Source organism: Argiope bruennichi, chromosome 4 (assembly GCF_947563725.1).
Source record: "Argiope bruennichi chromosome 4, qqArgBrue1.1, whole genome shotgun sequence".
NCBI lineage: Eukaryota > Metazoa > Arthropoda > Arachnida > Araneae > Araneidae > Argiope > Argiope bruennichi.
In genome coordinates, this window is record NC_079154.1 from 137,892,928 (window position 1) to 137,907,542 (window position 14,615).

The window sequence follows — 14,615 nt, forward strand, 5'->3', positions numbered from 1 at the left end:
GCAACATGAAAATTTAATTTTTTGATAAGAATTAGATTTATTTAAAACATGAATCACTTTTTCAAAAAATACATTTAGAATTTAACATAATCAGTAACTGAATTAAAAAAATATTTTTTTATCCAAAAACTTTCTAAAATGCAAATAATTATCAAACTATAAAAATAGAATTCAACAAAATAAAATTGCATATGGTTTACTTAATATTTGATATGCAGATGCTTATTATTACTCATATGTTAATTCAGCATATAAGTCAATAAACTGCTATTTTTTCAACATAAAATTATAGTTGTGATCACATTACTTTGAAAAGTAAACTGCTTTATTTCTGAAAGATCTTCAGTTCTTTTTTCTGAAAGCATCATCATAAAGCTTCAACCTGAATAAATTTACGATATAGGTCAGCATTTTCTATTAAAGATAAGTATTAGAAAGGGAATAAAATAAAGATAAGTATTAGAAAGGAAAAGGGATGCTTGTCACTAAATTATGGAATGCATAAAAAAAATCAATTCAATTCTGTCTAATATAATTCAGGAATAAAATTAAGTCTACTCATTTCATACATCTTAAGACTGTTTGTTTTTGAAAAAAAGTAGTTAAAGTGTGCCTCTGAAAATTCGCCAGTGCCGAAACTAATTTTAAACTTCAGCTGGTGGAAATTTCTTGACCCTATAGGGTACAACCATAGAGCTGAGATACTGATACTTATATCAGCTCTATGGGTACAACACAATAGGGAAATGATTTTATGTTGCAATTAGAATATTGCTGGAAAGTTTACTCCGGGGAAGGAAATATTAACTTGTCATTAGTATAACAGATGTACCAACCCATAAGGAAAGGTAACAAAATTTCAGATACAGCAATTGTACTGCCTGTAAGCAAAAGGTTAAAAAAGTAAGGGAATGAAGAATTTGGTATACAGTATTTTTAGTAGGTCAATAAGAAAAATGTATAATAGATACTGTAATTCGATTCAACAGATGTGGTTCTGGAACAAATGTAAGAGCATATATTACTGTTTATGCATATAGATACAAGACTTTTAATTTCATATCAATTTATGTTTGTCAGATGCTTAAAAACACATATTTATCCTTCACCAAGACTATGACCACTTTATACATGCTTCAACAAACTTGAGTTGTAGAAGCAAATTTGAGTTCAGTTGTAGTACTTAAATGAATTTGAATTGCCACTGAAAATAGAATAAGTAAATAACTACAATGCCACAAACTATTATGAGATTCATAGTATATTTAACCCTCCAAGTGACAAACCCGTCAAAAGACGGAATCTTTTTTTCCTTCAAAATGGCGAGCCCGTCGAAAGTTTCCTTAAAACTGTCGCTGCCCGTATTTTTAGGGGTTCCTGTTTTTCCCTTCCCCGCATCTCAAGCTGTGAGATAATGAGAAGGGAATGCGAGATAAGGAAAAGTGAATCGTTATCATTACGATATGATTAACGTCTTCCTGCTCAAGTCCTTTTAAGCATTTTAAAATCCCGCTTACGTTCTGAGCCGTTACTTTTGAGATTTTGATAATAAATACGTATCCAAAATGAGTTTTAAATAAAGGGAATAGAATTGAACATATGAAAATATATATCTAGAATGAATAAATATACGTATTATTAATAATAATTTGATCGATAAGATCTTAAAGCTTTCTGGCATAAGAAAATAGTTTATCTAAAAAATAAATAAAAAAATATATATAATTAAAATTTGAAAAGTTTCTTTTTAATAGCGGGCTGTCATTTAAGGATTGCTTATGCAATTTATTTTTGAAAATAAGACACTAAACCTATGTACAGAATTTACTTAACGAACGAAACTTTTTAATTTTTAATGAAATATTTTTTTTAGTTTTCATTAATAAGTGTATTTAAAAACGGGGAGATATATAGAGCCAATATATTACAGAGGGATTTTTGGAAAAGATTAGCATTCATTATATTAAATCCTTATTTTTATAACGTAATAATCTATATATGAAAATTGAATATTTGTTTAATTCTTTAAACCTTATAGAATTTCACACCCCTTGATGAATTCGAACAAAAATGTAAGCATTGTAGAGATATAATTTTCATTGTTTTTATATTTTTCTCCGGTTTTTAATAATATTTTCCAAGTTAATATAAGCACAGTTTTTATAGGGTCTATTTTTTTTTATCAAAATATTAATCTTATTTCACTGCTCAATCTCATATACATCGAGCGATTTTGTTAATGTTAAACTGGTTTCTACTGACATTTTTACTTATACGTTTAATGTTGAGTAATTTAATCCGCGTGAATGTAAATGAATGAGTGAGTTAAAAGTGAGCATTTTTTGTTAATTTAATTAAAATGAAATAATTATACTATGTTTTTTTTAAATTGTTGCCAATTTTTTAACTCTATGATCTAATTTTATCTCTTATCTTAGCATTTAAAAAATTTTTAATACGTACAGCTGACATTTAGTTTGTGACAAAATGTTTTTAGAATTGAGATTGACTTAGGAAAAGAGATTCACTTGTTAGATAAATTTAATCTGATTTATTATTAATTTTGTCAATTAATAAGAAACAATTCAAGACATGTCATTTTATTTGAGATAAACAAATGAAGCCTCTTTGTCTTACTGAAAAATTCATTAAAATTTATGCCAACTTACATAACTTTATTCAAAGATTGATGAATTTCGTGATGAACTTAATTCTCATGCCTTTAGAAAGGGTAAAAAAAAAATTTTAAAGAAATGAGTTCCACTGTCCAAAGTATGTATTAGCTGATTTTGGTAATTCTATTTCAAACTGTGAGGTCTGAAAATTAGCAAAACAAACAGACAAATAATGATGCACACACTCATCCATCTTTATTATTAACAGTGACGAATGTTTGTGCGTTTTGCCACACTATTAGAGCTTACATATTTATCTCAGAGGAATATATATCTTAGAAAATGAAACTGTTCATTGTAGATATCATTTTTTTACTTCTGAAAATTTAAAAAAAAATTAATTAAAAAATTAAATGAGATTTTGACAAGTTTTTTTATTACAACTTTCACAATTATTATAGTATAAAAAGGATTTTTTTTTATCATCTTAAAAATCAAAGGATTTTTTTTATTTATTTGTAATAAATTCAAGAGCATATATTAAGCCATTTTAACAGCAGCATATTTCACTGTTATAAAATAATTCAAGCTGTTTACATTATTGCCACACATATTTGATCAAGGACTTTTTTTTCTATTGTTCAGGATGAAGTTACGAACATATGGCTCATATTTCCATAATTAATATATTTCTGTTGAAGCTAACTTTTAATATACTTTTAGAAATTTTTTTTGTAATTGAACTAAAGTTTAATTTTACAACTAAGCAGTTAAGAAAATTTTTCAACGTTGCATTCATTTTTAAAATATCTGCTCTATTCTGTAATATAATAAAAAATATAACAATATACGATTGTTTTTGTCACTTGAAAATTACATTATTATTATTATAATAAGCTGAATTGCAGTTGAATCAGAAAAATTTTCACTGGATAAGATATATGATAGATCATCGGAAACATTTCAAAATTAAAATTCAGCATTCAATATTCAGTAGTATACATAAAACTTTATTATTCAATGATTCTATTCTTCGAATTTTGAAATTTAATAAGCCTGATTGGTTTCAACAAAAAAGGTTTTGCATTAATTGAAGTTTATTCACTCCCGTTTTAAATTAAGGATTTACTGTCGTGCAGCTGATAGAAAATTCAAAAATTATGTAGTATAGAATGGTACATGACGTCTGAAACAGTAGGAGTTATATGACTATCAAAACTTAAAATTCCAAGATGTTTTGCTGAAAAAACCATATAATTTAAAATTTTATATTGACCAGCAATCTCGGCACATGTATTGGTCGCCAAGAGCAGCAAGGAAGAAATAAGTAAAAAAAGATCAATGCACCTGCATTTGCAAAGCTTTTAAACTCAGAAATTTTTGTAATGATTCATTTACCCCACAGTATGTCGTTATCCGATTGCAAAATAGTGAGAACTTTGATTCTAACCCAAATAACTTAAAGTTGAAATTTTTTTTTTAAATTGTAATTTATTTTAAAATGGTTCTTAATATACTGGGGGTGCTTTGTTTAGAAGCATTCGAAAAATTTCAGTTGCAAATGGTTAATTATAAGTCTAAATAACCTGTATTATTTAAGTCATTTTTTTCAAGCATTAAGTCACTTGTATGTAATTTCGAGCAATAATTTCACAGTAAGAGGGGATTAAAACTTTTGAGAAACATATTACAATGAAAAAAAATATTAGACAAACACTTTCAATTTATACAAATTAGACACTTATCAAATTAAACAAAACAATAATTTATTCCTAGTACAAATTTTATGCAGTGTTTAATGAAATAATCGAAAAACCTCCAAAAACAATCGCACTTTCTGCATTTTCAATCTATGTTATTGTCACTCTCTTCCTAACCATAAAAAGAAAAATGCTCTTAAAAATCGAAAGACAGCGATAAGCAACATCTGCTACTCACACCATATGGTCTGCTAATGACTCAGACCCAGAAGCGCTGAACTGACCCCAAAAGGGGAAAGCAATCCCTTTGTGAAAATCCTGACACTTTTAAGAATAAACCCGTTATTCAGACGTGCCGCTTTTGTTAAGTATAGCAATCTGAACAAGAGGGTTAAACCAATTCATTTACAAAATATTACAATAAGAAAATTTCTTTTAAAATTTCAAAGGTGACTTAAATTTCATAAAAGTTGTAACTAAAATTAAAATAAAACAATTTTTTTGATGAAAATCAGTAATAAAATAGGATTTTAGGTACTATTTAAATAAAATAGTTAAATTTATACACAAAGTTCAAACTCTTTATATAAGGAGGTGATGATGGGCATTTAATACAAGGGAATATAATATTTTCCACTATTTTATTAATTAAAATAAGATACAAACATAAGGGCAATTTACTATTGATTCATATATATATATATATATATATATATATATATATATATATATATATATATATATATATATATATATATATATATATATATAATGTTTTTTTTTTATTTTCTTACTTTCTGTAATAGCATTTGTTATATGTTTCTGCTCTTTATAATGTAACAGTGTTTAAACAAACATATTGAGCAAGATACTAACATACTTAAATAGTATCATAATTTTTTAAAAAATCAATGAATACATCTAATAAATTCTTATTCTAAATGAAACCATGCTGTTTGTTTTCCTATATTCAATCTCCGCTAATCTGAATGTTTTACAATAGTTTTTTTTTTTTTTTCATTATAGACACAACAGATGCTTCTTAACATATTTTTTATCACCTGGATATGGACTGGTTCTATAGTTTTAGCATCAAGCAATAAAAGTTTCACTCTTGCAAGGTTGTATTTGCACATCTGTGAGGCAGCTGGTGAATGAGGGGGAGTCAGTTTACAATCTTATCATGTGATTCAATCTCTTGGTTTGAATATGGTGTTCAATCCAAGAGGAATAAGAAACTACAACAACTCTTACAAAGCTAATTCGAGAGCTTTCTAATGATCCTGCAAAGTTATATGTCAAAGTCACAGATGATAGTTAAAAGGTTCAAAGTTAAGGAGAGAAAACGAAGGTGATTGAAAGGGAGAAATATCTAGTATTTTTCACCATCACCATTATCTAGTAGAAATATCTAGTATTAGAAAGGAAAGAAAGCACTTAGCCCTTTTCATTCTCTATTAACAGGATATAAAAACTTTTTTCCTAACTCATAATCAAAAGTATACAAAAAATATCAGAAAACAGTCCAAATAGTTTTATAGAGAATCTCTAACAAACTCTGCAATTTCTTACCCTCTACAAGGAGCTTTAATTATGGATAACAGATAACTGGTGACCTCCAATAACCTTCTGAAGCTTCAAAAATATGAATTCTCTTTCCTCAGCTGCAACAGTTTTGATAATTTTGCAACACTCTGTCTGTTAAGCCTCCAAAACAATGGTGTGAAAATTCATATTAAGTGTATCAAAGCAAATTATTTATAAAAATACTGTAATTAAGAACTTATTGCAATCATATTTTAACACTTAAGAATATAGCGCAAGTTAATTTATTCCAAGTAATACATGTACATATGAGAATTCAAAATAATTTAGCCATTTAGTGGCTAAACCACTCATTATTGAACATGGATAACAAATGAAAAGGAAATTTTCTATGATAATTGTTTCCAAACATATGTGTAAGCACAAAATGTACAAAAAAAGAAAATGAAATAAGATATTTTAAAAGTAACATGGTATAAAGTTGCCATGTTTCACACACTTGGGCTTGTTGTCACCCTATCAAGAAAAAAAAATAGAGAGTATACCAAAATTATTAGAGAGAAATTACTAGTAATAAGTAGTTATAGAGTATACCAATGATTTTATGTCAGCCACAATTCTTTGAGAAATTAAGTTGCAAATTATTCCACTTTCCTCAAGAACAGATTTTATAATCTGAGAGGTTCTGCTTCCACTTGTTGTGCATGGTTCAACCTATAAAATAATATTTACAATTATATTTATAAATAAATGTTTCTTTTCTTTGTGATATAAATTTTTCAAAAATTTTCATATTGATCAGTGTTTCAGTGAATAATTTAATTTAGAACAAAATTATTATAATTTAAAAAATAACTTATTAAAAATGGGCTATTTTTTAAAAAGTAACAGTAATTATTTTAACATAATTAGCTCCAAATCTTGAAAGAATCAATTTTAATATTCTTTTGTATAAATAATTTGTATTTTAAGAAGAGATTAATTTTATTTACATCTTGAGAATATTTTATTCTTATACTGCCTAACAAATTTTAGTTTATATGCCTTTGATGCACAACTTCAAAACAATATTGAAAATAGATGTAAACTTTGTAAAAGTTCTTTAATAATTTCATCACAAAAATATTTATATAAAATATAATGGCAGTTTCTCATAACTTTTTACTAGTGTCCATTGAAAAAAGTCAAATATTTATTCATTTAAAAATCATTCAACATTTGCTTTTTATAAAAGAAATAATATGAAAGATCAGTTACCCTATAAGAGTTATCCCCATTCTGCTAAAGCTTAAGGGGCAATTGAATTATTGTTGTTCAAAAAGCAGGAAAGTAAGGTTAGAATTTTAAGGGTCATGATTTAAACAACTGTAATCTCAATATGGGCCTCCCTCATATGGAAGATGCATCCCATTATAAGTATGTAGGCAACTCAATCTCACAACTTTGCTCTGCCCACCAAGAAAATAACAATGTATCTATTCGGTAACTTCTTGTGTACATAGTCATGATGATACTCCATGGTAGCAATAGAGCAATAAGCAAGCATGAAATTTTTATAACATATAATTTTTCGAAGAAATCAATAAAAATTAGTTAAATTTTAAACATCAATTATTGGTAAAAAGAAAAAAGATCAAATTATAATTTTTCTTCGATTTGATTTAATACTATTTACTCACATAATGTTCAAAACAATATGATATTAAAATGTAGCATATTACTCAAATTTATATGTAAAAATTTAAGCACAAAAGATTATACAAACATTAATAAAAAGTTATTTTCTAGGACATTAATTGTTATATATATAATACAAAAGGAAAATTGTCAGATCTGTTTTATCACACTTGCATGAAGACATTACATATAAAAATAAAAACTGTAATCAATAAAATATAAATTATACTATAAATAACTAACAAACAATTCAAAATTTCATTAGACAGAAATTTCATAAATTTAGAATGCAATTTATTTTAAATAAATAGAATTAAAAATAACTATAGTTTTTTTTTTTTTTTTTTTTTTTCATAAAGTTAAATTTTTGTCTCCTTCTTACCTTAAAAAATTTATATCTTTTAATTTAGCATTTTTTTTAAAATCTGTTTGATACAGTCCACTTTTTTTTTTTCAAATGTCATAAAAATATTTATTATAAAATAGAAGATTATATTCAATTGTAACTTCTACGTTACTGATAGTTAAGTAACCTTCCTAAAAGTAACTCATCAGCATTAAGTTGATATACAGTGGCTCAAAAAATTGCGAGTACACCTTACTTTTACTTGATAAATCTGACTTTCAATATAAATAACACATTACCGGGAAGTGCAAACATGTTTTTATTTTTACACATAATAAATGGTTTAATTTAGAGCAAAAATAAAGAAAAAATCAATGAAAAACTTCTAAATCGAAAAGTTTCAGAAGCATTTTAAATAAACATACACAGAATTTTGCCTCAAAAAATTGGGAATACACCAATGAAATTTTTGCAATATCACATATAGAAAGAACATGTCAGTATTTAGTTACATGTCTTTTGGCTTTTATAATGGCCTCTAAACGTCGTGGTACTGATTTGACCAATTTTTTTGTGACATTTGAAGATATTTCACCTTATTATTCTTGTACCACTTGTTTTAAATGGGTTCTGTTTCTAATTCTGTGTTTTTGGATGAATGCTTCAAGTGTGGCCCACAGATATTCAATACTATTGATGTCGGGGTACTGTGGTGGTGTGTATAACTGCTGTTTACAGTGAAAAAGACACCAAATTTTGACGTTACGTGCATTCTGTTTTGGGTTGTTGTCCTACTGGAAAATGAAGTTTCCATCTAAATCTAAATCTTTAGCACTTTCCTTTTGATTGCTGTGAAGCATATCCAAGTAAACGATATCATTTATAATGCCATCTATAAAAATTAAATTTCCTGCCCCAGATGCAGCCATGAACCTCAAATCATGACGGAGATACCATCATGTCATAGGACGTAAATTTTCTGGATCCGAAGCAGTATTAGGCTTTCTCCATACTTTACGATGGCTGTCACTGCCAAAAATGTTGAGTTTTCTTTCATTAAACTCAAACTTTCTTTCGCTTTCTTTAAAAGGTTACTGGTTTTCAATTGATGAGTTTTTGCAAACTGCAAATGCTTTTTCTAAATTTACAAGCTGATGAACGATTTCTCTCTAAAAAAGCGACTTTTATATCCAGGTTTCTAATGGCATTTCGCACAGTTTCAGAACTTACAATTCTGTCTATGATTTGACAAGTTTCTGCAACAAGTTGAATGAACCATATGGTCGCAGCAATCTAAAGGAAAGTGTTAAAAATTTGGATTTAGATGGAAATTCCATTTTCCAGCAGGACAACGACCCCAAACAAAATTCACGTAACCTCAAAATATGGTGTCTTTTTCATTGTAAACAGCAGTTACACACACCACCACAGTACCCCAACATTAATGCCATTGAATATTCGCAGGCCATACTCGAAAAAGTGGTTCAAAAACACAAAATTAGAAACAAAACACATTTAAAACAGGTGGTGCAAGAAGAATGGGGTAAAATATCTTCTAATACCGTCAAAAAATGGTCGAATCAGTACCATGACCTTTAGAGGCCATTATAGGAGCCAAAAGACATGAAACATAATAGTAACACTTTGTTTCTATGCGTGATATTGCAAAAATTTCATTGGTGTATTCTCAATTTTTTTGAGGTAAAATTCTACGTATGTTTATTTAAAATGCTTCTGAAACTTTTTAATTTAGAAGAATTTCCTTGATTTTTCTTTATTTTTACTCTAAATTAAACCATTTGTTATGTGTAAAAATAAAAACAGGTTTGCACTTCCCGGTAATGTGTTATTTATATTGAAAGTCAGATTTATCAAGTAAAAGTAAGGTGTACTCTCAATTTTTTTGAGCCACTGTATACTGATGTAAATAAATCTTCAAATTTCTTCATAGCTTATATTGGGGATTGTTAAGTTAGATCATAATCCTAAATGGAATTGCAGAATATTTGATGGAATTGAAAATGCAATTTGATACAGCTGCCAAATTAAATTTTTTTTTTCACTTGTGGTCTTATTCAGATAAGAAAAGCTATTCATAATTAAATCTTTAGATGAGCATTTTTTTTAACACTCAAATAAACATACATATGAGAAAACAATGTACTGAAATGAAGAATTGAATGATGATAAATACAGTTAATATAATTGAATAAAGTTAATTAAGGTAGTTGATTTTAGAAAGTTGTAGGCAGAACTAGTAAAAAATGTTGATTATTAAATTTTAAATTAGATTTAAGAATATGGTATGATCTTATTGCCAAGTTCTACTTTTTTTTTTCGCACTGTTTGGTCATAATTGTGTTAAATCTTACATCAAATTTAGTGGGATATCAATTAAAAACATTAAAATTTAGAAGCTGTATCCAGCTTTTAAATGTTTTGTTTAAAAAACTCTCATTTACATTAGTTTTAAAGTTATTCTCATTATTAATAATCTAAAATGCATTATAATTGTTTTAGAAAGTCAGCTGCTATAATTAAATGTAAAAAATTTCAGAAAAATCATAAAACCCAGCAATATTAATAATTTTTCCATACTACCTCTATAATGACCACAAGTGGTTGAAAATTTGGATACTGTTTATTCAGGGATTGAAACTGACTTTTGAGTTCAGAAATTTGTCCTCTGAAATAAAAGATGTAAATCATTAGAAATATAAATCAGAATTATGCAATGAGAAATAAAACAAGTAGTAATTTTATATTATTGCAAAACTATATTTTTCAACAATTATCTATTTATACAACTGTTTAGAAAAGTTATTTTATAAATTTATTAGTTTGTTTACACCTTCTAAATGAAAAGAAAATATTAAGCACATTAATTTTATGGGTTTATAAGCAACTTAATAATTCATCATACTTTGAATTCTTTGTGCAATGTAAATTTTATCACAAAAATACAGATGCTTATGAAAATTTAAAGGAAGATAAATATTCTTACGAAAAAATAGGTATTTTTAAAATATCACTAGCAGGCATTTTGAATCTGCGAAATTAATCAAATGATTATCGATTGCCTCCTTAAGAGTCCTCAAATACAAATCAAACTTTGAACTTGATGTTAACAGTGAGGGATATAGCGACAAAGGCTGTTATCAAAACTTTGGAACTTGACAATCACATGTTAAAAGTAAACAGAAACAAACTGAAACGTGATTGGTTAAAAGTAACCTTTAGTTTTCCATTGACGTTTTTATTTTTAATTTTTAAGCAATTTTTTTTAAAAATAAATTACCAAAACAGCATAGTGGATAAAGAAATAATGTAACTGAGAAATCATATCGTGTAACCACTAATAACAGATATTATTTTTTCGAAACATGTCAGAATATTTTAATTCCCCAATTTACATTTTCTCAAACCGACTTAACAATTTCAGCTATCATTCTTTTGATTAAAGAATAGAGTTGTTGGCTAGAAAATTATGCGATTAGTTTAATATAAGCAATTCATGAAGCATATTATCAAGGTTATTTAGAGACAAACCACATAATTTTGATTTATGAATATATGACAAAAACATCATCTGAACTTAATGCTATTGACGATAGCGAAGACTGTCACGTTGATGCTCTACTTGATTATTATCTTTGTTTTTTAATATTTTGTAAGTTCCGAATGGCAACTGTAATAAAAATGGAATAATGTTAGGGTATTTTGAGAATGGCTTTTGAGTAGAGTTTCTTACTTTGATGAAATTAATAAGCATGATTTACGCCATAAATATATATTTCTGAGTGAAAATTTGGGAAGTTAAACAAAGAGAGTATATATTTGAACTATAAAAAACGCTTGTGTTAATGTGGAAGAAGAGAAGTTTCATTCATTTTAAGAGTACACAAAACATCGAGTTTTAATATACTTCTGGTTCGTAAAGTACGAAAACGGAACATCTGGCGTCCGCGACAGGATTCGTCTGCTCATTACTGAGTGAGTTTTATTTCGTTTATTTGTTTATCTTATTTTGAGCTGAGCATTTATGGTTTTTGTATTTGAATATTTATGAGCTGAAATGGAAAACGCAAAGAAAAATAGAACTCGGCAGAGGAGATTGTTTACTAAAGCATGTAAGGAGTTCGATGCTGAAGAAACAAATTTAGAAACTTCTGATAAAATAATCAAATTAAAAATTATCGAGGAGAAAGCTATGTTAATGATAAATTCTGAAGACAATGTTAAAGAGTTTCTTTTTTCTGAAAACTTTGAAGATGATGTTATAAATAAAGAGATTGATGAATCTGAAAGCTATATAGACCGTTGGCGGTTGTTACAGTTGAAACTGCAACAACTTTCAACTGCAGGAATGGAAGAAGTTTCGTCGAATTGTGGTGTTTCTCAGCAGAATACATTATTACGTTACCCTAAAATTCAGTTACCTACGTTTAATGGAGATATAAGAAGCTGGGTAAGTTTTTGGGGTCAATTGGAGAAAGTCGATAAAGACCAAAATTTAGATTTACATGATAAATTTGCATACCTATCCCAATGTATGGAAAAAGGAAGTGTCACTGAAGAATTAATTAAAAGTTTTCCACCAGAAGGAAACAGTTATGAGAAAGCTATAGAACAATTGAAATTACGTTACGGCCGAGAAGAATTACTTATACAAGTGTATGTTAGAGATCTTTTATCATTGGTTCTTCAAAAGCAGAATATGCCGAAAAAATCTCTGAGAAGTCTTTATGATTTATTGGAAACAAAGCTCCGTGCTCTTGAGATATTAGGAGTAACAAGAGATAAATATGCGGCGATGCTTTTCCCACTTGTTGAATCTGCTTTACCTGAGGAAACACTTCTAGCCTGGGAATGGTATAGAACTACAAATCGTAAATCGCATGATGAGGAAAATCAAAATAGTAAAACTACTACAAAAACTGATCTAGATTCAATTCTTGAGTTTCTTCAAGATGAAGTACAAGCAGAGGAACGTATAATTTTAGCCTCACAAAACTTTGGATTTGATACCAAGCCTAATTTTAAATCATTCAAGGAGAAAAAGGCTGCAAATAATAAACACAAATATGGGGACACTCGTCAAATAGCTAGTGCAGCTGATCTTTTAACTTCGTCGAAAGAACAAAGACAGTGTATATTTTGCCACAATTTACATAATTCCACTGACTGTTTGAAGGTACGGAAAATGCCGATGAAGGACAGAGAGAATCTTGTTGAGAAATCAGGTTGTTGTTTCCTGTGCTTAAAACCGGGTCACCAAGTTCGTAAATGTTATTCAAAAGTAACTTGTTTAGGCTGTGGAAAAAGACATCACATTATACTCTGTCACAACGTAAACCAACGAACATCTTTCTCTACTGGAAAAGAAACTGCAGAAGTAGATAGTCTTCCGAATGATGATCAAGCGCTTGCAAATGTATCCAAAAGTCCTAGTGTTATTCTACTAACCTTAACAGTTTTCATCAGAGGTGATGGGAGAAAACGGAAGGCAAGAGCCATCATAGACACTGCTTCGCAGCGCTCTTACGTTTTAAAAAATACTGCTAGAGAGATGAAATATAAAAGGGAAAGCTAGGAATATCTTCAACATTCTCTGTTTGGTGGAGAAAATACAGGAGTGTGCAAGCACGATGTGTTTACATTGTATTTGACAAGTTGTGATGAATCTTATAACTATCATTTCAAAGTACTGAGTCAACCTGTTATCTGTGAAAGTGTCCCACCGACAATTCCTGCAATTCATTTAAAAGAGCTTAATGACTATGGTATTCATGTGAACGATGATTATGACGGTCCTATCGAAATATTAATAGGAGCTGATGTAGCTGTAAAACACATTACCGGTGGTTGCAAATCTTTATCTTGTGGCTTAACAGCAATGGAAACACGTTTAGGATGGACCATTATGGGACGAATATCCCAGATTTCTTCAAAAGAAAATGGAATTTCAGTTGCTAATTCTATGCTTTCTACTACTAGAACAATAGCAGAATTGTGGACTCTTGACTTCCTTGGAATTACTGACCCATCGGATAAGAAAATTAAAGAAGACTTGCATGAATCCGCCAAAGAGCATTTTCTTAAAACAGTTCAGGTTGACAAAGACAATCGTTTTGTGGTACATTTACCATGGCTGGAAGACCATCCGCCACTGCCTGACAATTTTAATTTGGCTTTAAAGAGACTGGGCAATACTGTACGAAAGTTAAAAGAAGAAAATCTGTATGGCGATTATAATCAAATATTTGAAGAATGGGCAAGAGAGGGTATAATTGAGGAAGTTCCTAAGCACAAGATTCATTTGCTGGCTCATTATTTACCACATAGACATGTCGTGAAAGAAAATAGCACGACGAGAATCAGACCTGTGTTCGATGCTTCGGCGAAAGTGAAAGACTCCCAGCTTAAATGATTGTCTGGAGAAAGGAATAAATCTTGTAGAATTGATTCCTACTTTATTAACGCGGTTTCGGATGAACAAGTTTGGAGTCACAGCAGACATCCGTAAAGCGTTTTTACAAATTCGCCTTAAAGAAAATGATAAAGATTTTTTAAGATTTCTTTGGTATAACGAAAGAAATGAGCTGAAATACTTTAGACACTGCCGTGTCGTCTTCGGAATTTGTAGTAGTCCGTTTTTGCTTAATTCCGTAATCCAGAACTATCTAGAAATGATTTTGGAGGAAGCACAAATGGGTAACTCAAAATATCCTG

The 14,615-nt window shown here is 28.7% G+C and overlaps 2 protein-coding genes across 3 annotated transcripts in view; one reads left to right on the plus strand and one right to left on the minus strand.

Moving 5' to 3' along the window:
- LOC129966028 (uncharacterized) overlaps positions 1-11,077 on the minus strand; it is a 128,040-nt gene extending 116,963 nt beyond the window's left edge. The window contains exons 1-3 of one of the 2 annotated variants that reach the window (XM_056080373.1): positions 10,888-11,077; positions 10,485-10,569; positions 6,455-6,574 (exon numbers count right to left, since the gene is read on the minus strand). In XM_056080373.1, the coding sequence (XP_055936348.1) occupies positions 6,455-6,574; positions 10,485-10,569; positions 10,888-10,925 (243 nt within the window). In that variant the 5' untranslated portion in view covers positions 10,926-11,077. Of the gene's footprint in view, positions 1-307; positions 446-6,454; positions 6,575-10,484; positions 10,570-10,887 lie in introns of those variants that run through there. The other variant, XM_056080374.1, reaches the window with a different exon arrangement.
- Positions 11,078-11,958: 881 nt separating this feature from the next.
- On the plus strand, positions 11,959-14,313 carry LOC129966470 (uncharacterized). The gene is made up of 2 exons (XM_056080895.1): positions 11,959-13,369; positions 13,589-14,313. The coding sequence occupies exons 1-2, from the start codon at positions 11,959-11,961 to the stop codon at positions 14,311-14,313; spliced, it is 2,136 nt and encodes a 711-aa protein (XP_055936870.1).
- Positions 14,314-14,615: the final 302 nt, after the last annotated feature.

Excerpts from the sequence above, each read along its gene's own strand:
- LOC129966470 (XM_056080895.1), top strand. The coding sequence starts at position 11,959 with ATGGAAAACGCAAAGAAAAATAGAACTCGGCAGAGGAGATTGTTTACT. Across the intron at positions 13,370-13,588 it reads CTTAACAGTTTTCATCAGAG|TACTGAGTCAACCTGTTATC; the intron begins GTGATGGGAGAA and ends ATCATTTCAAAG.